This window comes from Aricia agestis, chromosome 7, assembly GCF_905147365.1.
Source record: "Aricia agestis chromosome 7, ilAriAges1.1, whole genome shotgun sequence".
Lineage (NCBI taxonomy): Eukaryota > Metazoa > Arthropoda > Insecta > Lepidoptera > Lycaenidae > Aricia > Aricia agestis.
Genome location: NC_056412.1, coordinates 11,759,708 through 11,786,846, shown reverse-complemented (window position 1 = coordinate 11,786,846; position 27,139 = coordinate 11,759,708). Strand labels below are relative to the sequence as shown.

Here is a 27,139-nt window from a genome sequence, read left to right as displayed (position 1 = left end):
ACACTAATTTAAACAAAGAATGATTTTTTAATTCAATGTTAATATTAATTATTCAAATTATTTCTTAATAATTAACACAATTATTATATTTATTACTTCATATTAATTCTTTTTTTTATTTAATTACGTTTTTAAATCACTTAAAATCTAAAATTTTAAACCAGATAACGTTATACGGACAAGGTTCGATTCCGAAAATAACGAAAGGAAAGGAAGGTTAAAAGGTGTACTCACCAACCCGCCGCTGCAATCATCGCTTTCGGTTCCCGCTGCTCACTTTGACAAAATTTATTTTTATGGTTCCGGATTTTCCCTATGCCGTCCTAATTTTGAAGGTCGTACTTTTTACGGAAAAATCCGCTCCGGCTGCGCCAGTCAAACTTTGGGGAGCGGAAAATGCCTTTTTAAAAACTATTAAAATTTATTAATTGTTTAAACTTAATGTTAATTACAACTATGACACGTCTGAGCAGAGTTAGATGCTACCAACGAATGCCCAAAGACCTCCTAGCTTCCTCTAACGATCCCTGGTAATGGATACCTATGGGATCCTTAAAGTGCTTACGTTTAATTACTACATACATACACTAAGTTATAATTCTAAATTGTGGGTGGCCAGAGCCCAACATGACTACGTTATCAAAATACTTCGTTACGTTCTAATTCTATGTTGACACTTGACAGTAAAGAGAATAATATTATTAATTTACTAGCGATTCGCTCCAGCTTCGCACGGGTATAAAATATACAGCCACTGAAAAAATAATTAAAATCGATTTAGCAGTTTTGATTTATATTCATTATCGAATTGAGATGAAGCGAAATGCAGATGAAACGAATGCAGGGCACCGGTAGTAACCCGTAGCCTGCATTCGGTATCGCCGCAAAAGCTACGTCTCGCAATTTTTAAATACAGTTCGACAACTGACATGGCTTTATATGAACGTGGTGAGAAAAGGAACTAAACGTTTCTATCATAATGCTATATTTAATCTATGATGCTATCATATAAAAACGTTGCAAAAACGTTATTTTTGACATGTGTTTGACAGTTCTCCTTTATCAGCAGGTCAATGTCACCCACGTTCATTTAAAGCCTTTTCGAGCTGTATGTAATTATCTTCGAATAAATAGATCTATATTAAATCAATAATATATTTAAAGTGTTTAATTGAATAAGGATTAATGCCGTATTAGTTAAAATCGCTTCGAAAATTACCTATTATTTGTCGTTAAAAGTAAATGACAAAAAACTGTTATTGTGGGATATCCTTAAGAGACAGACATAATACCTACCATCGCGGAGTTTTCTGCAGTAGACCTTTTTAATATGTACAATACTTGGTACATTATTTTGATAAATCTCGTAGGGTTCAGCCTGCGTTTGCAATGTAAGCGGAAAAAATGTAATTATTTACGACATCACGCCATTAGAAACCCCAATAACAGTATTTCTCCGCTATTTAATGAATGTTATTAACTTATTATACTTATAAACCTTCCTCTTGAATCACAAAGGCTCCCTGAAAATACTTGCATAGGACTTTAATCTGTATATGTATGGAAATAAGGAGCAAAATCGTGTAAATAAATATATACTTTAACTGATTTAGTGTGGATGATGCGGCAGCCGTGTCATATATTATGTTTTAACATGTGGCTATGACACGTGAGCCGTGTGATAAAAAAAAACGCTGGTTTCTCCCTAAAATTACACTTTAGAAGGTTCTACTCTGAACAAAACCATCTTAATTTTCCACGTAGAGCATGCCTATATGCTTCGTTTCGTTACGTATTCGTACTTAGAAGCCCTGATATTGAATTTTGCAAGTATATCACATCCCTAGATGGACGGCAAAGCAGGATAATGTGTGGGCTACGTGATTTCGCAGTCCTACACGGCGGACTGCAAAGTAGGATAATGAATGGGCCACTTAACGCGGTACGCCAAAAGAAGAACAGCGAATTGAAAAATTCATGTTTCATGGGAATTTCAGGGATTTCAGTTACCTACTACAAATTACAATACTTGTAAATTCACAAAACAATAAGATTAATAATTATTCCATTTAAGTCCAAGACAAATCAAATTACAATTTGTTATTAAAATGAAAAAAGAAATGATGCAGCAGTATTCAGTTACCGTTTTCTTGTGTTTGTTGTCCTTAGCGGTAATATCTACGAATAAATACTTTTTACCAATTATCTTGAAATGGTATCTATGTATGTTTTCAATTTGAGTATTATACATTATTTTGGCATAATATGTGAATTACTTTCAGGCTTCTTTAGATTATGATGGCTGGCTTAATGTTAAAATTGAACATGCACTCCATTGCAATGGTAACAAGTTTTGCTCCAGAGGAAATATTTCATTAAAAAGTCTAAGGGCTGGAGTAGCTACCATTGATCAAATACAATTCAATAACCAACATATCACAGAGCTTAAGGTATTTTTCTTAGTTTAAAAGAACTTGACAACATAAAAATATAAATGCTATGATATTAATTAAGATTTAATTTTAGGAGTTGGCTGCAAGTGACGATTTTTACACTATGAGAACTTTAGTTACATCCGCTGATACCAAAGAAACTGAATATTTTTTCATCTGTAAAAGCAGCTGCATTTTTAGAGAGTGGTTTGTTTACCATGTGGTGAAGTGATTGCTGTTAACTTCCAAGTAGCTAATTCATCAAAAACAGTTCCAAGTTCTACCTCCGTCAAGTGGACCAAGCCCCAGTGTAAGGCTCATAGATAATACTATATATATATATATATATATATATATATATATATATATATATATATATATATATATATATATATAAACACACCGGCAAAATTAGAGGAACATAACAAAATTTTCAATTTTTTTTAATTGTTCACTGATTTTTATATATTTATTTATTTATTTACTAATTGATTATTAAACAATAAATTTTATATAAATTTGTGGCATAAAAACGTGAAAAATAAAAAAAAAATAGCAAAAATCAAAAAATTAAGAAAATCTTTGAAATTTCAGTAGTAGGTTTTTAAGATAAATTCTCCATTTTTATTAAAGAAATGCCATGTTAAAAGCGTTTAATGCCTTCTATGGATCTCAAGAGGGCCTGGATACGCCATTCCATGCTTGCATTTTAATTGTCAATCATTTCCTGTGGGATATTCTCCTACTCCTCCAGTAGCGCCAACTCGAGCTCCTGGACACATTTTGGAGCTGGAGTTTTAACTCGTACCGTTCACCCATTGATATGCCACACGTCTTCAATCGGATCTACATCCGTAGACCACGCTGGCCTCTCCACCTGGGCTACGCCAGCATCGTTTAGGTAATAATGCCCGATTTTCTTACTCTATGGACGCACATAAAATTGAAATTGTTGTGAATTGTATTGTTGGGTTAAGTTTCCGAATGTTTTTGACAGATGACAGCTAATGTTTTCCCGCTTTGAGCTGTCTAGAATTTTTCTCAAGAAGCATGTAACGCTAACGAATTAATAAACGTATAAAATGATTAACTGTTTAATTTGGACCTCTAAATATGAATAAATAACAACAGCAGAGCGTGGTTGATCAGTTTAACAAGAAATATGGCATCAAATACGTGTTTGTTCCCGAAATTATGTGATGGCGTTGGGTTCTCAAATTGGAAGTTTCGAGTAAAGATTTTACTTGAAGAAAGAAACTTAGATGGTGTTTTGGAAACGAAAACGACAACTAAAAAGGAAGATGATGCGAAAGCTCGCTCAATTATAGTGCAATGTTTGTCTGACAGATATTTAGAATACGTCAAGAAATGTACGACTGCGGCCGACATGATCCATCAACTGGACAAGATTTTCGAAAGAAAAAGCGTATTCAACAAGTTATATCTTAGAAAAAGATTACTAGCTTTAAAGTGCTTGCCGTCAGACAAATTACAAGACCACTTTCTGAAATTTGACACAATGATAGCTGACCTCGAAGCTACTGGAGTTAAAATAGATGAAAGTGACAAAATATGCCATTTGTTACTTACCTTGCCTAACGAATATGATACAGTTATAACGACTCTAGAAACTATGAGCGATAACAAAGATTTAAACATAGAATTTATTAAATCAAGATTATTAGATGCAGAGTTGAAATTAAAAGGTGAAGAGAATAAGCAACATTTCAACAAGGTGGAGTCCAGTTTCTTATCCTGTTACAAATGCGGACAACAGGGGCACATATCCTATAATTGCAAGAATGGTGAGAAATTTAATGATATACAAAATCGAGAGAAAATTCGGGGCAGAGGCTGGTCGAGGTCCAGAGGACGAAGCTTCAGAACAAGATCGTCAAGAGGTATGTCGGTAAACTATGCACAAGATAATTACAGCAAAGAATCAACATTTATTGCATTATCTGCGCAAAATCAGATACATGAAGTAAACTCTATTATGTTTGTTGTCGATTCTGGGGCAACTCATAACTTTGTAAAATCAGAACATGAAGAAATAATAGAAGACATAAAAATGCTAGAGGAGCCCATATACATTCGAGTTGCAAATGGACATAAACTAGTGGCCAAGAAAAAAGGTATTTTAAGGTTAGAATGTCAAAATAATCCTGTGAAAATAGAAGGATTGATAGTTGACCATCTTACACACAACTTATTATCTGTGAACAAATTACAAGAACAAGGACACACAGTTGTATTCAAAAAGGGCCAACTAAAAATACATACCGAGACAAAGACCTACTATGGAGAAAGAATGGGTAAATTACATGTGTTAAAATTCCTGCGAAGACAGGAACATTACATTGAGTACACAAATAGGGTTGACAATAAGTGGCACTCAAAGTTAGGACATTTAAATAGAAAAGGTTTAGCCATTATGAAATTACCCTATAATAATGACCCATGTGACACATGTATGAAAAACAAGAGTACAAGGCTACCATTTAATAAAGTGGAACATGCACAAGCTCATAAAATAGGAGAGCTCATTCATTCAGATGTTTCAGGACCGACTAGAACGCCCACAAAAGAAGGCTACAGGTATTTTCAGACCATTATAGATGATTACTCGCATTTTACTCAGACATATCTAATGAAAAATAAATCAGAAGCTGCCTACAATCTAATAAAATACATAACGGAAATTGAACTTGAAAAGGATATAAGAATAAAAAGAATTCGATGTGATAATGGCGGGGAATATTCGTCTAATATATTTAAAAACTTTTGTCAAGAAAAGGGAATAAAAATAGAGTACAGCTTGCCATATAGCCCACAAATGAATGGCAAAAGTGAAAGAATGAATAGAACAATATATGACAAAGCGAGAACTATCCTGGATGAGTCAAATCTACCGCGATACTTATGGGGCCATGCTGTTCTGGCTGCGACATATTTGATAAATAGATGCCCATCAAAGGCAATCCATTTTAAAATACCGGCTATAATATTTGGAAGAGAATTCAACTTGAAAAAATTAATAATATTTGGAAGTCAAGGTTGGATGACGGTCATACCAAGAAGAGACAAATTTGACTCCAGAGCAAAAGAAGTAAGAATGATAGGATATGGAAGAACCGGTTATAAAGTATGGGACCCTGAGACTGATGAAATACAAATTACAAGAGATATAAGGTTTAATGAAAATAATATAAGATATGACACCAGAACAAGAGAAAACAAAGAAGTAGAAATTCAGATGGAAAAGAAAGATCAAGACAGTGAAAGAATAGGAAATGATTATGTCGAAAATGAGCCAAGAAAAGTGAGTAAAAAACAAGAAGAAAGAAAAGAAGATCAAGTAAATGAAGAACAGGAAAATAATGGAAGAAAAGAAGATGATAATATGGAAAATGAGCAAAGAAATGTGAGTAAAGACCAAGAAGAAAGAAAAACCAGAAGTGGCAGAACAATTAAGAAGCCAAAGTGTTTAGATGAATATGAACTAGTCGAAGCATACTGTTTACTTAATAATGAAGAAGAACCACAAACCTATGAAGAGGCTGTCAATGAAGGATGGAAAGATGCTATCAAAACAGAAATTGATGCACTAATAAAAATGAATACATGGACGGTGACAAACTTACCAGAAAATAAAAAGGCGATTGACACAAAATGGATCTTTAAGACAAAGGATAATGGTATGAAAAAGGCTAGACTAGTAGCACGCGGATTCCAGATGAGAGAACAAGAAGATTTTGGTAAAAACTATGCTCCTGTTGCAAGAATTTCAACAGTAAGAATGTTATTAGCACACGCAGTACATAACAATTACAATATGAAACAGCTAGATGTACCAACTGCATTTCTTAATGGTACATTGGAATCAGAAGTATATATAAAAGCTCCTCAAGGGGTTTATGTAAAAGAAGGAAAAGTTTTAAAACTAAATAGAGGATTGTACGGGTTGAGAGAAAGTCCAAAGTGCTGGAACCAAAGATTCAATGACTTTGTAGAAAGTAAAGGATTTACACGATCACTACATGACTTCTGTCTATACTATGGCAAAGAATATAATGTATGGATGGTGATTTATGTCGATGATATTATTTTGACTGGCCATGACAAAGATATGGACATGATAATAAAATATTTAAAAGGGGAATTCCACATAAAAGATTTTGGATTTCCTAGTCTGTTTTTGGGTATGGAAATTGAAAAGAAAGAGAACACTCTGAAAATTACACAAAAAGGACAAATACAGAAAATGCTTGCAAAGTTTAATATGATAGACTGTAAGAGTACAACTACTCCAATGTTAAAGGAATATCAATATGATGCAGAAGAAAACATAGATGAAGACATTCCATATAGACAGCTAATTGGAGGACTGATGTTTATAGCAACGGTTAGTAGACCTGACATAGCATACCCAGTATCATATCTCAGCCAATATTTGGACAAACCAACCAGAAGCTTATGGACTCAAGCTAAACGAACATTAAGGTACTTAAAAGGAACTTATAATACAGGATTGACATTTAAAAAATCAGAAAATAATAGTTTTGAAACTTATTCTGATGCTGACTGGGCTGGAAACCACACTGACAGGAAGAGTGTATCTGGATCTGTTACTCTTTACAACGGATGCTTAGTATCTTGGTTTTCCAGAAAACAAACATGTGTGGCACTGTCTACAGTGGAAGCAGAGTATATTGCTGCAGCTGCTAGTGCTTGTGACTTATTATATATAAGAGGACTATACAGTGATATGAGTGGACCAAATAGTGACATAAAGTGCATACTGTATATGGACAATAAAGGTGCTATACAATTATCTAAATCATATGAAAATAGTAAGCGTGCCAAGCACATTGATATTAGAAATCATTTCTTAAAAGATTTAATAATTAAGAAGGAAATATCAGTGGAGTACATCTCTACTAATGATAATGTCTCAGATTTGTTAACTAAAACCTTGTCTTGTGAAAGGTTATCTTTTATGAAAAAGACTTTAAATATTGTATAAGTTCTTAGTTATAAAACTTTAAGATTGTTTCTTATCACTTATATCAAGTGGTATTGTTATTAAGTAGTAGTGTTATAAGTTTTTTTTTTTGCGATTGATTAACAATTTGTAAGAAAATAGTTTCAATCGAGGTGGGGTGTTGTGAATTGTATTGTTGGGTTAAGTTTCCGAATGTTTTTGACAGATGACAGCTAATGTTTTCCCGCTTTGAGCTGTCTAGAATTTTTCTCTCAAGAAGCATGTAAGTAACGCTAACGAATTAATAAACGTATAAAATGATTAACTGTTTAATTTGGACCTCTAAATATGAATAAATAACAACAGAAATTACTACCTAAAACTGTGTAAAAGGCACACCATGCAGTTCCAGGATGTCGGTGCTAAAGCCCTGTACTGTCAAAGTACCATCATCTATAATCATCAGCTCCATGCGGGCTCCAAATCATATGCAACTCCAAACCATTACGAAGCCTGAATCATAGGCCACTGTTTCCGGTAAGTTTGATGGCCTGTAGCTTTCCTTATGATTTATCCACATTCTTTATCGCCTGTCAATACAATGTACACAGAATTTGCTCCCATCACTGTACAGCACAAGATTTCACTCACTTGTCTAATTTTGATGTTCACGCGCAAATCTTAGCCTGGCTCTTCGGTGTCCTGTCTCAAGTTTTGGTGCCCTTGCTGGCACTTTTGAGTTTAATTTAACTTCTTTGAGTCTTCTTCTTACTGTACAATCACTTACACGTTCATCTTGGACCTGTTCCGACAGGTTTCGTGTCTGCATAGCAGTTTGAGGTCGATTTCTTAAGTTTTGTTTCCTTACAAAATGGTCATCCTGAACCATTGTCACCCGATATCTGCCTTGTTCTCGTCTCCGAACGTAAGATCCAGTCTCTCTGAAGCGTTGAAAGTTACGATGAACCACGGAAGCCGACACACCTAAGGCCTGACTGACCGAACGGTAGGTGTGACCTTTCTCTATCGTGGTTACAGCTCTAGCTGTCGCAGATGCTGGGAAATCACTAATTTTGTATCTAAGCAATGTGTTCTTCCAAAAACCAAACAATCAAATGAGCTGAGCATACCTTGCACCCCGCTAAAACGCCATTCTTATCAGGAACACTTACAACGTCAATAATCGAAAAACACTTATTAGGGCATAATTGCTATAAAAACCTGTCAACTTGCCAGTTTTGTTCAATATTTTATTTCTTGAATAAGCTTAGAAGCTATAAAAAAGGCTTTCAGAAAGCCCGACCCACTTGAGTTCAAGTTTTGGCCCTTTTTACCTATGTTCCGCTAATTTTGCCAGTGTGTGTATATATATATATATATATATAAATATATATATATATATATATTAGGGTGTCCCAAGCTATAAGGGCGAATTTTTTTTTTGTGAATTTGGGTACGCATACCCGCTATATTTTTTCGATTTGACCCTTAAGGCTTAAATATGAAATATTATTCCAATCGGATGATGATAACCCGTGCCGACTTAGCACCAAAGTTTGAACCTGAAAGTTAGTATGGAGAAATATAGGAGAATTTAAGAACTTAATTTTAATTCAGTTAATAAAACAATTTTTTATCAGTAACTTGTATTATTCTCATAATAAACATAAGCAGGGCTTTATTTTTCATATTTTCTTTTCAATGTTTGCTTTTTACAGTCCGGATACATTTGCCTGTGTTCTTGTACGCAACGTAGTAGAAATTGCTTTTGTTCCTCTTCGACAGTGACCAAGCCATGAAAGTCTTGCATTAACTTGACTGCTCTTTCGGCGGTATCGTTTACTGCTCTTAAGGTCTGTACTTTCATTTTAGCCTGTTGAAACGAAGAATTATTTGACCACAAAGAGGGAGACTCGTTAAGAAAGCTGTCATCAAGTTTTAGGCGAATAAACAAAGATTTGCTCTTGACAGAAATAAAGTCTTCGAGGCTTTTCTCGTAAAGTGGGCCACAGAGTTCTTGTTTTGATGGCATGTAGCGCTTACCATGAGCTGATGGAATTGTTTTGGATCATCATCAAAAAGAGACAAAATAGTCACCTCATCGGTCAAATACCACAGGTGCTGACAGAAATTCTGTAAAGCTGCCTTTGAGATGCTTTTGTCAACTGCTTCGTAGGCCTTCATGGCTTTTAAAAAGCAGAGGTCTTGGTAAGGAGCTTTCACTGCCAAAATACATTGCAACCAAGGTTTGACATAAGATGTGACGATGAATAGACAGACGTCGAGGAGGGCTTCTTTTTCCTTTTTTGCTATTCTGCATTGCGAGCTTAGAAATTATATTTTGAGAGAGTAAATAGCTCTTGCTATCCACCTAGCATGGTGCATAGCGCCTGGAGGCCGGATTTTAAATTTATTTTCGGTATCACGGTCAAGAAATTTTATTGAAAGCTCTATTAATTCGCGATAGTCATCTCTAACAATATCTTTAGTTAATTCTCTCCGGTAAAACTCTAACAGTTCCTTAATCCTTATAAAAGTTCCTTAAAACCAGTTTTGTAGTTATGAAACTTTTCTTTACAGAAATATTAGACTCGGATCGTGAGCTCAAGGGTGCATGAAAAATTTCTTGTGAACTGTTTTTTTCAGAATCAGATGATGAATCTTCTTGAGGAAAATAGGATGAAGTTGAAGGCACCAGAATTAAATAGTGTTTAGCACGCCGTTTTTGCTCTTCGATGCTTCTAACGCGCGCTTTTTCTTCCTTTTCAGCCAGTTTTTTGTCTACTCCAGCTAAGTGACCAGGCCGACCTGGTTCTCTCTGTCGTTGTAAGAAGATCCTATCTTTGTCAATCTTAATTAATTGCTGCGCATCGGCATGTGCAATATCAAATAAGTTGTCTAAATTTGTAACAAACTCCTGTCTACGCTGCTGAAATACATTTTGCGTCTTATTAGCATTCTTTTGCAAATCCCTCCAAACTTGGTACAAATTCACTAGTTTCTTTCGCAGTTAGGAAAAGATTTAGTTGGAATTCGTGCCTTTTCCCAATAAATAATGCACTCGCGAATAGCCAGATTCGCACTTTCACTTACACTTAAATTCACTTCACGAATATTGTAGAATAGAACTGCGAGTATTTCTCCATTTGAGGGAAGTTTTGAACCAGTAATTTGGTGTTTTACGTTCCCTATTAAAAAAATATCCTTTTTTGAACTGCGTAACTCGACCGACATCTTGATTGTACGAAAATAATGCGTTCACTGATTAAACAAACAAGTAATAACATGAATATCGGTACGATCGCTGCCGCGCGCCTAGTAAACAAGTACCCACATGTTTCGATGTAAGTCGGCACGGGTTGTCGTGTTTCAAATGGCATGAAATTTTATATACGGTAGTTTTAACATTATTCGAACAAAATAAGAGGGTATGCGTTATAGAAAAACAACTTTATTTTTTTTTGGGACACCCTAATATATATATATGTATATATATAAATAGAGAGTAAGGCGGTAAAGGTTTTCAGAATTCTGAGGCTACATCTAACATCATGATAAAGATTCGGAAACCTACTCCAAAATTGATGGGGAGCGGGGGTGAGGGGGAAGGGGAGGAGGGGTAAGCACCCCTCGTACCAAATCTACACTGAGAAACCCCCCATTTTTCAAGATTCTCACCTTTGAAATTTTCGGAATTTGCATAGTGTTTTTTAAGGAATTTAACCTAACCTACAGCCTGTTTTGTGACGGTTACTGGCTGCTGCTGCAGCACAGTCACAGTTCTAATCTAACCAACTTTTGGACTTTCTGGATTGTTTGTTTTTGTTTGGCGGGGGGCCCCCCGAGCCCCCCTTATATTTTGTAACGGTTGCACGCTTGCTGCGCTCCATCAGCTCCCCTGTGTTGTGGTCTAAGTTCTAACCTAACCTACTTTTGGACTTTCTAGATTGTGTTTATTTTTGTGTTGGCGAGGGGCTGCGCCCCCTGAGCCCCCCCCCCCTTTTTGTGAATCTTAGCCAGTAAGGCTTTAATTCTTAACCTAAAATAAAGAACTCAATTTCAGACAGCAAAATGTTAAGATCTTCTAGTTCTTATTGAAATATTTATTACGCAGTGGACTGTGAATGGCATTTAAATATTATGCTAACATAAATATATCATTAAGCTACGGTATTAAAATATTAATACTTTGCAAACTATTCACAGCCCTGACACTGCATCTTATATACAAAAGTTGGAGAGAGAGCGAGAAGCAAGAGAAAAGGGTGAATTCAAGGATAACAGATCGTTCTTAGCAAAATATGTAAGAATTTATTATGCTTGTATTTTTAAAACCTAAAAAAACAGCTGTGACTATAATGTAACAATTTAATTTCTTTTCTTTTCCAGTGGATGTACATTGTCCCCATTGCCATTTTCGTCATGATATGTGGAGCTGCAAATCCTGAAGCAGCGCAAGGAGCAAGATAAAGTACTATCAGAGAAGTTTATTCATAGGCAAATGCCGGACCTAAGTAAAATGGTTGCGTTTTGTCAAACCCAGTCAACAGATCACAACTAGCATGGAATTGACATAATCTTAATTATATCTTCGATGGTACATAGGACATGCATTTTCGATAGCAAAATATTACATTTAAATGTAGAAATAAAAAAGCGTAATAAAGGTGTAACAAAACAAAGCTTTCTTCTTTCAAGTATCTTCATAAGTGTTATGCTCCAATTTTCTCAATTTCTTCAGCATCCTCTATATCTAGTAAATGAATTTTCTTTCCAAAATGTGCCTCTATATCCAGGCATATTTCCATAGATTGGTCTGAATCTATTAAATTGATTGCAATACCAGCTTTTCCAAATCTGCCTGTGCGTCCAATTCTGTGCAGGTATGTTTCACAGTCTGCCTTTCTGTTAATATCCATTGGCATATCAAAATTAACTACCAAAGTAACTTGTTCGACATCTATACCCCTGGAGAGTACATTAGTAGTAATAAGAACTTTTTCTAGGCCTGCTCTAAAACGGTCCAGCACTGCAATTCTTTGTTCAACAGCCAGTTCTCCAGACAATACAGCTACGGAGTGACCATCTTTTGACATTTTTCCTGAAAGCCAACTGGCTGTCTTTCTCGTATGACAGAATATTATAGCCTGGCCAATAGTAATAACACCATATATATTACATATGGCTCTATACTTGTCTTCAGGGCCTTTACACTTAACATAGTATTGCTTAATGTTATCCAAAGATTCTTCTTCCCTCAATAACCTTATTATTATGGGATTGGGTACGATGATTTCTGCAAATTCCATAACCGTACTGTCATAAGTTGCAGAGAAGAACATCATCTGGCATGTTGGTGGCAAGCACTTGTGGATGCGAATACATTGATCTTGGTGTCCTTGTCTGTTTATCATTACATCTGCTTCATCGAGTACAAACACCTTAATTTTCTTTAAGTCAAACATTCCAAATCGAATACTCCAATCTAAAAGTTTTCCCGGGGTGCCAATGAGTATGTGATCAGTAATGGTACTACCTCTAGGCACTTCTTCACCTCTTACCGCATATTTTAACTTTATTTCTGGACAAAACTTGGCCATCTTTGCTGCTACCTCACCTGTTTGTATTGCGAGCTCATAAGTGGGACTTAGACACAAAACTTGGGGATAGTTTAACGTAGGATCAACTCTGCTTAACATTGCCAGGACAAAAGCTGCTGTTTTACCAGTACCTGACTGGGACTGAGCGATCATGTTTTGTGGAGGATCAGCAAGTAGAGTTGGTAAGGCAGTTTCTTGAATTTTCGATGGAGCATTGAAACCCATATCGTACACTCCTTTGAGTAAATTCGGTTTTAAATGAAGTGCTTCAAAAGTTTTGACTGAATAGAGAGGTGAATTTGGATCTTTCCTTTGAACTTCAATATCCAATTTAGATTCTACTAAGCCTTGCCTTATGATTTTCATCAGCAAAGAAGTTTCCGCCGGGTTTACTGTGTCTGGCCCATCATCTGAATCTGTACTTTGGTCTGATTTCTTTGAAATACCGATTTCTGCAACTTTGTTCGAGATTTCCAATTCTTCCGCTTTCTGGCCCCACTGATGAGTCATCTTGTAGCCTGAAAACTAGTCCAAACATTTATAAATAATTTCATTTGGAAGTTAAAACTTTGAATGGATACATAAAACACTTTCCTGTAAGCAATATTATTACTAATCACGAAAATAGGTTGTTGATAGTAGCGTTCAAATAAGTACCTACAGTACAAGTTTTTTTATATATTTTGAAAAAAATCTTACCTTAAAGTAAACTGGGTTTTTTCAAGTGTTATTTACACGTATACTTTATTAGATATTGAAAATTGAAATCATAAAATGTAGCAAAAGTAACAGCAAAATTATTGCAATCGTTGGCGGCAAAAGAGTTACTAGCTACAGATAAATCTTTCCCTATTTCAGAGTTTACACTCCAAGAATTGTATGAAATACGATATAGCTTTTTAACATTTATCCGTCAGGCATTTACAATTTCATATCTTTACTGCAAGGTTTATTATGAAAGTGTTTTATGCTTCTTATTGGATTTTATGAAACCGAATTTTTATTGCCTTTATTTACCATAATAAGGGAAATTATGTTATTATGGTAACTTTTTTTTTTTTTTTGTTAATTCGTCCCGGTCAGGACAGGCAAAGGGAGCGTTGCCCATACAGCCATTTCTATGTTTTCTCTATTTAATGAATGATAGTGAAGGCCGAAGCCAATTCTTTTATATTAACCATCTGAAATAGAGTTTTCATCAGGCCGAAGCCAATTCTTTGATATAAATAATATGAATAATAAGTTTTTTCATCAGGCCGAAGCCATTTCTCATGTTTTGATAGTATTGTTTTGTTAAATTAATACTGTCCCTTCTTCAATTTGACATATTGTCGTCATTGGTTTGTCTTGACGTGGTCTTGACTCTTGACAGATGCCTAAAAAGGCTAAAAAGTCTGATATTAAACAGTTCAAAGTTATGTACATTAAATAATATTTTATTAGGTACTAAAACTAAGAAAAACGAGATGAAAAGCAAATATAAAAGAGAATTATTTACAACCACAAAGTACTTATATATAATTAGGAAATTTACAACACATAACCATTACAGAGAACTATCTCTGTGTTACTTTATACAATCTCAAGGTACCGTAATTTGGGGTGAATAGATAGGTCTTCGAAGTTTGGTAATTATTTTCGTAAGGTTGCAGAACGGATACCCACTTTTTTAGTCGTGTATATATTGAGTCTTAGGCCAAACTATTGATATAAATTTGTTTCTCTTCGGATATGTTTGTAGTTATTAAAAAAAGACACAAAATATACGTAATTTCTAATTACTACTTATCAGGGGACAAAAGACACACCTGAGGGGTGATTGGAAAATTTTCGTAGGGCTGCCTCGTTACAGTTTCCCTATATATTCTTTATTGGATAAAGGCAAGCAAACTTGGGAAAGTTTCTTTAATTATTTATTAGTATAAATTAAAAGTAAAATTATATTAATATATTTTCGAGGCATTATTGTATCTGAGAAATAAAATAATTAAATATTTACAAAAATAAATGAAATACCTTACTAATTTATATTATTCTGTTAAGAATGAATAAAATTAAATAATATTGAATGGATTAAAAAATAATCAAGAAAATTAAAAACACTTTAAGTAACTAAAAGATAAATTTAAACTGCAGATAACCACAACAAACTTTGTGGCAGCCCTGACATAATCATGGCTAATCACCCCTCTTTCGTAACTAATAACCCCTTGGCCGTGTCTATTAACCATATTTGCGTGCTTATTAACCTCTCAGGCGTGTTTATTCACCCCTTTCGTGTATCTAAGCACCCCAAAAATTTAAAGAAAATAAGGCTTACGGATAAAGAACAATTTTGTATACTTACTGCATATTTTTACCTTAATAACTTTATCAAAATATATTATAACAGCACTGACCGCAATTTGAAGAAAACTATAAACTATTATGACCAAAATTCACCGAAATACGGAGGTTCAAACTCGCTCGTCTAAAACGACTTGTTTTGTTGTCAACTTTGAAATTAAATTTTGGCAGTTTTAGCGATGTAGCCACACATAAAAATTTGCCAGACTAAGGAGAATGATATCAACAAATTTATAAAGTTGCGGGTTTTTTACTGGGGATACCGAGTTTGCCATAAAAAACATTGAAACTTATCCTAAGTTTTTTTCCTATTGCCCCCTTCAATTCTATTCACCCCGGTTTACGGTATATAGGTAATGACTGGTGAGTACCTATTTAATTATATATCACCAATGGTAGAAAGGACGTACTCATATATTGGCTTATAATAATGTTTTCAGAAGCTGCTGAAGGGAGTGCGGGATGGCTTCAGCAGTTTTAAAGATATCCATCAAGTGATTAATAAAAATAAATCTTTGAAGAGTAAAACTGTTACAAGTAAAGAAAATATGATCCAAGGTTTGTTCAGAATGATTACAGTAATTACAAACGGGTGAAGACAATATATTCAATCTATGAAGATGAGCATTAAATCGACAGTGACCAAGTCTAAGACGGCAAATAGTAGAATAAAATTTCCTGTCATGAAATGAAACACCTTTAGTAAACCATGGGACTGACAACTCCTGTTTAATCTTAGAATACCATTTTCCTTTGGTTTCCATGGTCTGTTTCCAAAAATTTGTAAATTCGATTTTAAAGGTTTCTTTTATTTTGACTAAAACGTCAGATTCTGGAAGACATATGTTTTTAATACAATGCTCCTGAGAACAAGTAGTTATAGCTCTTGCTAAAAAATCGGCTTGTTCATTTCCCTTAACACCAATATGTAACGGTGACCAGACTAAAACTATATTTTTTTTGTTTAATGTTGTTAATTTTGTATATTTTTCTCTAATATCATGGATAATATAGTTAGTTGTAGCACAAAATTTGGGGTTATTTAAGTTTTGAAGAACGCTAAGACTATCGGACACTATAATCCATTTATCATAAACTTGAGTTTCAATATACTCTAATGCAGACAGAACTGCTAAACACTCAGCAGTAAAAATACTTGTTAAATTTGGAAGCCTAATACCATATCCTTTCTTATCCTGTTTAATATATATGGCTGCTGATACCGCCTCAGAAGTCTTTGAACCATCAGTATAGACTTGTTGATAACCAACTAGGTTACTTAGTAAAAGGTAGACATCTTCTTTGCACTTCAAAGAATTATCAATTACAATTTTTAGTGGAAAATATTTAGAGCTAAATGTGCTCATATAGCAAGGCCATAAGTCACTTTCATATAAGTTATAGTCTTGCTTTATTTTTACAATTTCAGGTAGGTAATGTAATAAAATAGAGGAAGAAGAACCACTCTGCAATTTTACAAGAAGAGGATGATTTTTAATGGATGAAATTTTCAACAAAAACCTGTATATTAAATATTTAAAGCGAATTTTCAAAGGAGGGATGTTACATTCAACCTGCATTGATATTATGGGTGTGGAACACATCGCACCAAGCACAATCCGTAAGCACCTATTTTGAACTTTATCTAGTCTATCAACAAAATGTGGAATAGAAGCAAAGCATACATAACCATATTCAAAATGGCTTCTTACAATAGCCTTGTAAAGAATTAATAAAATTTTTGGATCAGCTCCCCAATATGTGCCTGCTAAATCAATATATTTATTAAATTTGAAGGAGTTCTGAAAAATCACACCTAAGAATCTAACAGTTTTGTCAACTGCTAACATACTATCTCCATATTGTAGAACAATGTTTGTTGTTTTGCTAGGTTTTTTTGAAAAAACTAAAACTTTGCTTTTTTCAGAGCTGATGTCCAAGCCCAGATCATCATAATAGGCCTTAAGGCCAAGGAGAGCAACTCTGAGATTTTCAATAGCTGCAGACAACTTGTCTGCAGTACAATATATAGTTAAGTCATCTACAAACTGTAGGTTAGTAATGTTTTGACCTAAGACAATATTTAACTTATGTATATACAAAATAAATAGTAAAGGACTGAGAATTCCACCTTGACTTATTCCTTTGTAGGAATACCTTGGACCAATCAGTTTATTTTCAAATTTCACATATAATTTACGACCACTAAGAAAATGATACACCCAATTTACCAATTTTTCAGGTAATTGTAAAGAAGTTAAAATAGTTGAAAGTTTTTCCAAATTGACATTATTATATGCGCCAACAACATCAAAGAAAATACCAACCAATATTGAATTACAAGACAGAGCATTGTGAATGTCCAAACAAAAATGACTCAAGCTCTCTCTAGCCGAACGGCCATGCCGAAAACCGAACTGATTACTAGGTAAAATATGATTTCTTTCTATAAAAAATTCCAATCGCTGTTTAATAAGCTGTTCAAATATTTTGCCAACACAAGAACTTAAAGTTATAGGTCTATATGAATCTGCAACATTTATATCCTTTCCGGGTTTTAATATTGGAACGAGACAATCTGTTTTCCACTGTTCAGGAATCATGGAATGGCACCACAATGAATTTAATAGATTAAGGAACAACTTCATATTTTTGGTGTCTAACAATTTAAACATTTTGTAAGATAAACAATCTAGACCACAAGCAGAATCTTTACGAGATTTTATGGCTGCTTTCAGCTCTTCAAATGTAAAACTATCTACTAAAAAAGAATTTGGAGATGTTGTCACATTGGAATTACTGTTCTTATAATTATTTGGTACTGTATCTGGAGTATATTTATTTAAAAACTGTAATATCCATTCACAATCAATGAAACTACTTCTAGGTGTATAACTTCGGTTGAATTTTTTTATTTTCATCCAAATTTGGCTCATAGGAGTTAATCTACTAACAGATTTACAAAAGTTTTCCCAAGAAAGTCTTCGCTCTTGTTTCAATATGCGTTTTTTATGCGCCTGAAGACGCTTAAATTCGACAAAAGTTTCAATACAAGAATTCGCTTTAAACCGCGCATAGGCTTGACGACAATCATGTACAGCCTTGGAACATTTTTCATTCCACCATACTAATGGAATTTTAACTTTTTTTTTAACGTTACTACAGGCAGAACTTTGAGAAACAGAATTAGCAGTTGGGGTGCAGAACTTAGGCTTATTCAAACCGTTGATAAATGTGCCACATTTATCAACAGTTTGAATTATAAGCGCACAGAATCTATTATAACTGTCGATTAAATCGCATGTTTCAATTTGAAATTTTTTTAATTTCTGATTAACAGTTTTTTCATACAAATCCCAATTTACTGTTTTCAGATTTGTGTGAAGAGGAAAACTTTCAAATGTCTGTGACAAGTTACTATGGGGAGAGAATGATGGAGAAAGATTCAATGTTGTCAGAGTTGGTAAATGATAACTACCTAACGAGTCTGAAGAAACTTGCCATTCACAAAATAATGCTAACGACGCCGAAACAAAAGTCAAATCTAGTGCATTTGGCTTCCATCTATGCGACCCTACAGTGGTTGGACGTCCATCATTCAAGAGAACCAAATCATTCTCATCAGCGACATCAACAATATCTCTCCCTCGCGCGTCAACTTTGCCGCAACCCCATAAAGTATGATGCGCGTTAAAGTCTCCAGCCAAAATTATCGGTTTCGGAATAGTGTGTATTAAATCATTAAATTTTTTCTTATTAAATTCAGGAGTACAGCTTCCTGGGCTGTAAAAACTTACAATCGAAATTTGTTTCTGAAAAATTTGAATCTGAACAACAATATTTTGTAAAGAATCATCATAAAATGTATTAATTTTGTTATAGACTATAGTGTTATGAATTAATATGGCTACTCCATTGTGATTATTACCACAGTCATTTCTCACAATAGAGTATCCTTTCATGTTAAATGTGATATGTGGTTTGAGCCACGTTTCACTAATTATACAAATGTGGATGGAATTATCTAATAGAAATTTTTGTAGTTCATATTTATTACTTGGCAAGCTTTGACTGTTCCATTGCATAATATTTACTTGGGCAGAGAATGTGAAAGATTGTTATTTTTTTCTTTTATAGTTTCTTTTATTGTTTCTGAAAGAAGCTGTGAGTGGGCTCAGACTGTTCAGAGCTACTCGACTCAGCCTGATCATCCACCGGACTAGACGATATTGGTCTCTTCTTCTTCCGTTTGGACGGCCGCTGAGACATCGCGGCGCGCCTGGTCCCGTGAAGGGACTTGCATTTTGAGTCTTGTTCAGAGTAATAGCTTTAATTAAACATTCTGTGAGTAACGTAAGTGCGTTTTTATTTGAGAGAAGTACATTTAATAAGTCTTTACTATTTGTGTTTTCATTCAATGAAGGGAAATTTTGTAATTTATTATTAAAAAGGTCTGCATATGATGTAGTTGTATACTTTTTTTTATTTTCTTCTATTTTCATTTTTTTAACTCTACATTCTCCAGATATAGATAAATGGCTACCTTTACAATGTACGCAAACAGCTTTATCTGGGCTTTGAGTACAGTTTTTATAATTGTGAGCCTCGGCACATATCGAGCAACGCTCTGCATTCTTACAAAACTTTGCTAAATGTCCGTATCTTAAACATTTATAACACTGTTTCACTGGTGGAATATATGTCGTAACAGGAAATCGCCACATATTTATTAAAACATATTCAGGCAATGATGTAGAGCACGAAAATGTAATTGCCACTGATTGCGTTGGTTGCAGCTCAAAGCTGTTGTTAACCTTAGCTTTTCTCATTATTCTACGTACACATATTACCCTTTTTGTACTACTCGAAATTGCTTTATAAATTTTTTGATTGGACATTTCAGTCGGTACGGAGTTGATGACACCAGTCAACTCCGTGCTACCAGCTGGAATGCTTGCTTTTAAATTTTGGTCTCGTAAAAAAGTAGTATTTTCAAAAAATGCGTTAGCTAAGTTCGGCCGATTAAAATAGACTCCAACTTTGAATTTATGAATTTTTCTCAAGAAAGATATTCCCTTAATCGATTGTTGGAAAATACGACTTAAACCCATGAGGTCGCGAGTACCTATAGGAGTTTCACCTGTGCTTTCCACGAAGACTACAAATTCAAATCCAGCTGCGCTGTCCTCTGGATAGCGACGGCTGTAATCATTTACTCTATAAGGAGCATATTTGCTAAATTCCTCTGTGGGCTCAGACTGTTCAGAGCTACTCGACTCAGCCTGATCATCCACCGGACTAGACGATATTGGTCTCTTCTTCTTCCGTTTGGACGGCCGCTGAGACATCGCGGCGCGCCTGGTCCCGTGAAGGGACTTTTATATAATTAAAAAACTTACCAACAATACGAAGAAACAATTATATACAATTAAAAAATATATACAATACGACAAATATCCTACAATTAAGCAACTTTTAACAATAAAAATCAAATTAAATTTTCAGTGCTGAAAAATTTTCTACTTTTCCCGCCACTCCCGAAAAAAAAAAAACTTATTATGGTAACACCATGGGCATCGGCAAGAAAATGTGACAGTTGACACTGTTTTGACAGTTGACATTTTTTTTGTCACTTCGGCTATAACCATGGCCAGTGTCGAGTATAATATTATGGCGGGAAAACAATATTCTTTATAATTCTAGTCAGGTCAGTCAGGTCTAAAGTCTAGTCAAAGTCTAAGTATAAAGTTAATACAGTCAAGAAGTCAAGTCGGTCGATTTAGTAAAGTGGTAGCGCTTTACTGAAACTTTCGATGGAGTTTTGGAGGGAACACAAAAGAGCACGTTTCTGGTTATTACATCATTTTGCCATACTTGTGCACGATAACGAATATCTAATGGTTAATGTCCTACCAATATTACACATTAAAAACCCAGTTAACACAATTTTAGGAAAATAATATTAAAAAAAAACACAATATCACCATTTCACATTCCCGGCAAAACTTCATTTTTTTTCTTAAGCACCATGGTGTATCAAGTAAATGGCGGGAAAATAATAATATTCTTGCAGTACTTGGGAGTGCCTCCGCGGTTGCCGGCGCGGCGCCGGCTGCCGAAATGGCTGCCGGCGGCGCGGCGCCGTTTTCCGAAGTTTGCCGAATAGGCTTACGGCGCCTATTCGGCAAACATCGCTTGTCAAATTGTTGTCAAATGACAGAATTATCATCAAAAACATCAGTTTTGAGATGGTTTTGAGAGTTGAGCTAAAGGACTATGAAAAGTACAAATGTGAGGATGCATATTTTAATGATAGTGATGATGATGATGATAAATGTGATCTGCATAGTAGCATAATATTGCTTCTTTAAACAACGCTGAAACTCTCTAAAATGTATATTATAAGGAGTCCGAAGTTCTGTTCAGTACTTTCGGAAGTATCCTTCTACGGGGTATGCTGTGGCGCAAAATCTTACTTTTTGGTAGCTGAAAAAAGGTAGTAAACTCAAACTCAAACTCAAAATTTTTTATTCAGAATAAATTTTTGCAAATGTTCTCTGAAAGTCTACATGATGCCTACCACCGGTAAAGTACCCCGTACACGGTAATTCAGCATGACCATTCATTTACGTGAATTACATGCTGCATGATGAACGCTCATTTTTCATCAAGCATGATAATTCAGGAGGATAATTCAAGAGTATAATAATAATGTTATTTACTAAACTAAAAAATACGTGGGAGAGCCATGCTTCGGCACGAATGGGCCGGCTCGACCGGAGAAATACCACGTTCTCACAGAAAACCGGCATGAAACAGCGCTTGCGCTGTGTTTCGCCGAGTGAGTGAGTTTACCGGAGGCCCAATCCCTTACCCTATTCCCTTCCCTTCCCATCCCTACCCTCCCCTCAGGGGCGTCTTTCCTATAGGTGCAACGTGTGCGGTGCACACGGGCGCCGCGGTCCTAGGGGCACCGAGCGCCGCTCGCACTTGGCGCGCGCCCGCGCTGGCCGGCCGCCACGGCCCACGCTTTATTGACCAACGTAAAAAGAACTCCAGTTTGAAAACATTTTTGGGTATTTTTTTTTAAAGAAGGCAGGTCTCTGTAGCCCTGACGTCACTGCGACCCATGAGGATCTATTGTGACTCTTTCGCACTAGAGTATCATCCCCAACCCAATACTGCTCATAAATTGAACGATATGGTTGGGGTTGGTGTCAAGAATTTCCTCTGTGGACGAGTATTCGTGGCGACCAAGGTGCCTGTTCCTGCTCTGTAGTAGAACAGGGCAGTCGAGGAGAAGGTGAATAGGTGTTTCATCCTCCTCTTCACAGAATCTGCAAGTCCTAAACAGAATGGGTATTTGTAGCATAATTTTTGTGTAATATCCGAAGCTCTTCTTATATTTGTAGAATTACAGCAAAGCAAGGCGCGCCATTAGCGGCTCAGCTTTTGCAATATAAATATTATAATCTTTATTTTTCAACGTGAAATGAACCTTAAATGTGAAAAGCATAGTGTTCTAATTTAGAAAACAAACTGTGCCATGCTGGCTCTTCGGATGTAGAGAAGTTAGAGCTCTTCAATGAAATCGAATTAATACCGATGTTGTGATGATGTGATGTTTAATAAGTATATAACATGAAATTTAAAGTAAAATTGAAGTACTTAAGCGATATAAAATTTATGTTTTGGGGTTAAGCTTGTTAGGGTCAGTCAAGACATCATGGTCAAAACCGAAAAAAACTTCAATCCACAAACAAATAACAATAGAGTTTGTTATCTATTTATATTGGAGAAATTTGACAGTACCTATACTAACTTGATGTGCTGTTATAGTTCGTCTGGTGGAACGAAGGAAGCCACCGCTTAGAGTCCTCACCCTCAAACGGCCGGACAAACTGTACTTTTACTTTGTACCCATTTCATTTTGACCGCGCGCGCGCTTCTTAGGGGGCGCTAGGGTAATGTTTGCACACGGGCGCCACATGGGCTAGAGACGGCCCTGCGGCTCCCCTATTACCCTATTCGCTCTTAAAAGGCCAGCAACGCACCTGCAGCTCTTCTGATGCTGCGAGTGTCCATGGGCGACGGAAGTTTCTTTCCATCAGGTGACCCGTTTGCTCGTTTGCCCCCTTATTTCATTAAAAAAATATACAAAATTTTAATTGTTCTCAATAGTTTATAATTTATATTATAAACTATTAAAAACTTATTATTATAATTTATGTTATAAACTATTAAAAATAATAATTAAAATTTAGTGCTGGTGTCTGTACACGGGTGGCGGGGCTTTTGTCATAATAAACACACTCGTGTTATTAACAAGTTAATTAAAACTAGCGACCCGCCCCGGCGTCGCACGCAGGGCCGTAGCTAGGGGGGGGCATAGTGGGGCAATGCCCTACCTTAAAATCACAATGCCCTACCTTAAAAATACCAATAATCGGCCAAGTGCGAGTCGGACCCGCGCACGAAGGGTTATACCGCGCACGTACCGTTATAGAGCAAAAATAGTATGGGACCTACCTACCTACCTAACCCTTAATTTTTTTTTAACTTTTATTATTATTTATTAAATTACATATATTATCAAGGCCTTTGTGAAAATTTCAAGTGCCTACCTGTTGTCATCATTGATAGTTAAGCAAAAAATGTTAGAAAAATCACGTTTGTTGTATGGGAGCCCCCTTAAATATTTAATTTATTTTGTTTTTAGTATTTGTTGTTATAGCGGCAACAGAAATACATAATCTGTGAAAATTTCATTTCTCTAGCTATTACCGTTCTTGAGTTACAGCCTGGAAACAGACGGACAGACGGACAGACATCAAAGTCTCAGTAATAGGGTCCCGTTTTTACCCTTTGGGTACGGAACCCTAAAAAGGAAGACCTAAAGGACTTGCATTACAGGTATTAGACAACAGAAATATACTTTATTCTTATATAAACTATACATTATATAGTTAAGATTTTTATTGCACCTTTAAAAACTTTTTGTTCCGTTGGCAGGATTCGAACCCGCGTCCCCCGGATTAAGCTGCCACACGCCCAACCATTGGGCCACAGAAGTCGTCGATAATAAGTCTTTGTTCTGTGTATAGATGGCATTTGAATCACGATTACATGAAGCGATGCGTCCATTTAATTATAATCTTAATGAAAAAAAAAATATGTAGTACTGCAGTGTGCGAGTCCAAGTTTTCAACTTTAAGAGGAGTCCACACCGCCCTTTTTTCCATAAAAACGTTGTCCCCTGTTTCCTCCCTGGATAATGCTAGTAGAGTTATAATTTTTTCCTGAATATCTACGGTCACTAATACAATGTCCCTATGTTTTTTTTTTTTTCATAATTTAATTATTAAATAAGATATGAACGTTCAAAAACCCAAAAAATGGCCAGATTTTCCGCTGTGTTCAGACGTCCAGAAAACAGATTTGGCTAGATTATATAAAAAAAGCAAAACATAGGAACACAGCTCAATCCTTTTTTTAATCTTTAATGAAAAAACTACTTAAATCGGTTAAGATTTGGAGAAGGAGTCAGGGGACAACGAATCGTTGATTTTCTGGATTTTCTGCAGTTGTCTCTATCGCGTTTTGCGGTATAGGCTTGAGGTAAGGGAGACAGCTATAGATATTACACGTAATTTTTTTTCATTTCTGTAGCCCCTGGTGTATCCTCTTAACTGCAATTAATAGGCCTCAAAGACTGTCAATGGGTCACGAAAGAATGGCTGGTATGGTATTTCTGGCCTTTGAAAAAAAAATAACAAAAAAAGTTGATCTGAACGAAGTTCTTCGCATTTTTAATAATATGGCGAATCGTAGAATTCAGCTGTTTTAAATATTTTATGTTATTTTATTATTAATTATTATTTTAATAAGTTTGCAGAAACAATAATAATCTAAATATATTTTTAGTCGTATCTATTGACTCGTATCACCCAACCCAACAATTAATTATTATTTCCTCACTCTCACTCACACGTGGATCGCTACATCCAGAAGTTTAACCATATTGTTCGCTTGTTCTTCGTAATTGAGGATTTAATAATATGTAGTTCTTAGATATAGTGCTCATGCTTTGTCACAGAATTTTTTTAAGTATCTAAGAATAACTATTGAATGAATTGAATACATCATTTACCTAGAGATAAATCAAAACAACAAATACTAAAAACAAAATAAAATCAATATTTAAGGATTCGTGTTTTTTGGCCTTTTTTGCTGCATATTGATATTAATGGCAACAGTAGGCACTGGACATTTTTGCGAAATCACTTAATTAATTAATAATACAATTAAAATAACATTTATATTTAAAGGGGGCTCAATTACAAAAAACACAATTTTGGCCTATTTTTTATCTATAACGGTACGAAACCCTTCGTGCACGAATCCGACTCGCACTTGACCAATTTTTTTTGCTTCCGCCCTACCTGTAACCGACGCTGCCCTACCTCAAATTTGACTCTAGCTACAGCCCTGGTCGCACGGGTAGGTATAAAATATATAGCCACTAAAAAACTGATTAAAATCGATAGCCTATGATCCTTCACGTGGGCTACTTCTTATCTGTGCCAAATAACATAAAAATTGCCGCAGTAGTTCGCGAGATAAGCCCTTTCAAATTATTTCCTCCGTTTTTTCCGCATTCTTCTATTAGTCTTAGCGTGATAAAATATAGCCTATAGACTTCCTCAATAAATGGACTATCTAACACTGAAAGAATTTTTCAAATCGGACCAGTAGTTCTTGAGATCAGCGCGTTCAAGTTAGCCCTTTCAAATAATTTTCCACATTTTCATCTATTTCTTCGCTCCTATTAGTCTTAGCGTGATAAAATATAGCCTATAGCCTTCCTCGATAAATGGGCTATCTAACACTGAGAAAATCATCAAAATCCGTTGCGTAGTTTTAAAGATTAAAGGGAACAAAGGGACATGAGGGAAAAAAAGCGACTTTGTTTTATAATAAGTACTAGCTGTCCCGGCAAATGTTGTTTTGCCTGTTTACCCAGTTTTCCTGCTTTTCTCTTGAGGTTTTTCTGATTTTTTTTTGTTTTATAAACCTCACGGAGCCCGAGACCTTTCCAACGAATGCAAAATCGTGGAAATCGGTTCGTGCGTTCTGGAGTTATAGCGTCAGGAAGGAAACCCCGACTTATTTTTATATATTAGCTGTGATATTAGATAGATACAGATATGTATTGAAAGAAGTTACATATTAAAACACTATATTGAACAATAAAACTAAAACGTAAATTAATAAACTAATAAAATGAAATAAAAGAAATGCGAAAACAAGTTACCGCGTGGAGCTCGGAAAATTATCTCCTTCTCTATTCTATTATTAAATTTCGAAATTCAGAACAGAAGAAAAAAAAAACACATACCTATTATATCCGATAAGTACTTATATATTTTTTTAATTTATGTTTAGGCAGAGAATATATATTAGTAGTACCAAGTTTAGGTTTTTAAGAAACATTTCAGTCTAAACTCTAAACTGCCAAAAATTAAAAAAAAAATTGCTCGAATAAATGTATAATTTCACTAAAATATTTCACACACCATAATAACGGAAAATAAACAAAAAAAAACTTGAGAGGTGTCAAAGGACACCCGGGCTTAGATAGGTATTATTTCTTATGTAAGTAATAAAAACCTGTATAGGGGAACTGAAGGCAAAATTGTATATTTAAGGCAAAACTCGTCTTACATCAACAAATATAGCTTTACTATTAAATTTTTTATAGAATATCTTTATTATTA

At 35.1% G+C, this 27,139-nt stretch overlaps 1 protein-coding gene, 1 long non-coding RNA gene and 1 pseudogene across 3 annotated transcripts; 2 read left to right on the top strand and 1 right to left on the bottom strand.

The window, feature by feature from the left end:
• The first annotated feature begins 2,056 nt into the window (after nt 1-2,056).
• LOC121728709 lies at nt 2,057-11,988 on the top strand (annotated as a pseudogene).
• Nucleotides 11,708-13,831, bottom strand: LOC121728708 (DEAD-box helicase Dbp80). Its single transcript, XM_042116947.1, has 3 exons — nt 13,716-13,831; nt 12,014-13,534; nt 11,708-11,887 (listed from the first exon to the last, which is right to left on the bottom strand). Exon 2 carries the CDS (start codon nt 13,524-13,526, stop codon nt 12,129-12,131), a length of 1,398 nt encoding a protein of 465 aa, XP_041972881.1. The 5' UTR covers nt 13,527-13,534; nt 13,716-13,831; the 3' UTR covers nt 11,708-11,887; nt 12,014-12,128.
• Nucleotides 13,832-15,710: 1,879 nt separating this feature from the next.
• LOC121728936 lies at nt 15,711-18,201 on the top strand. 2 transcript variants are annotated; one of them, XR_006035890.1, is made up of 5 exons: nt 15,711-15,725; nt 15,803-15,920; nt 16,792-16,983; nt 17,290-17,416; nt 17,605-18,201. It is a non-coding gene; the product is annotated as an uncharacterized LOC121728936 (long non-coding RNA). The 2 variants fall into 2 exon arrangements; XR_006035891.1 differs by having other exon boundaries at nt 15,713-15,725; nt 15,806-15,920.
• Nucleotides 18,202-27,139: the final 8,938 nt, after the last annotated feature.

What these genes read in the sequence shown, in the direction of transcription:
- LOC121728708 (XM_042116947.1), bottom strand. Translation starts at nt 13,526, where the DNA reads ATGACTCATCAGTGGGGCCAGAAAGCGGAAGAATTGGAAATCTCGAAC.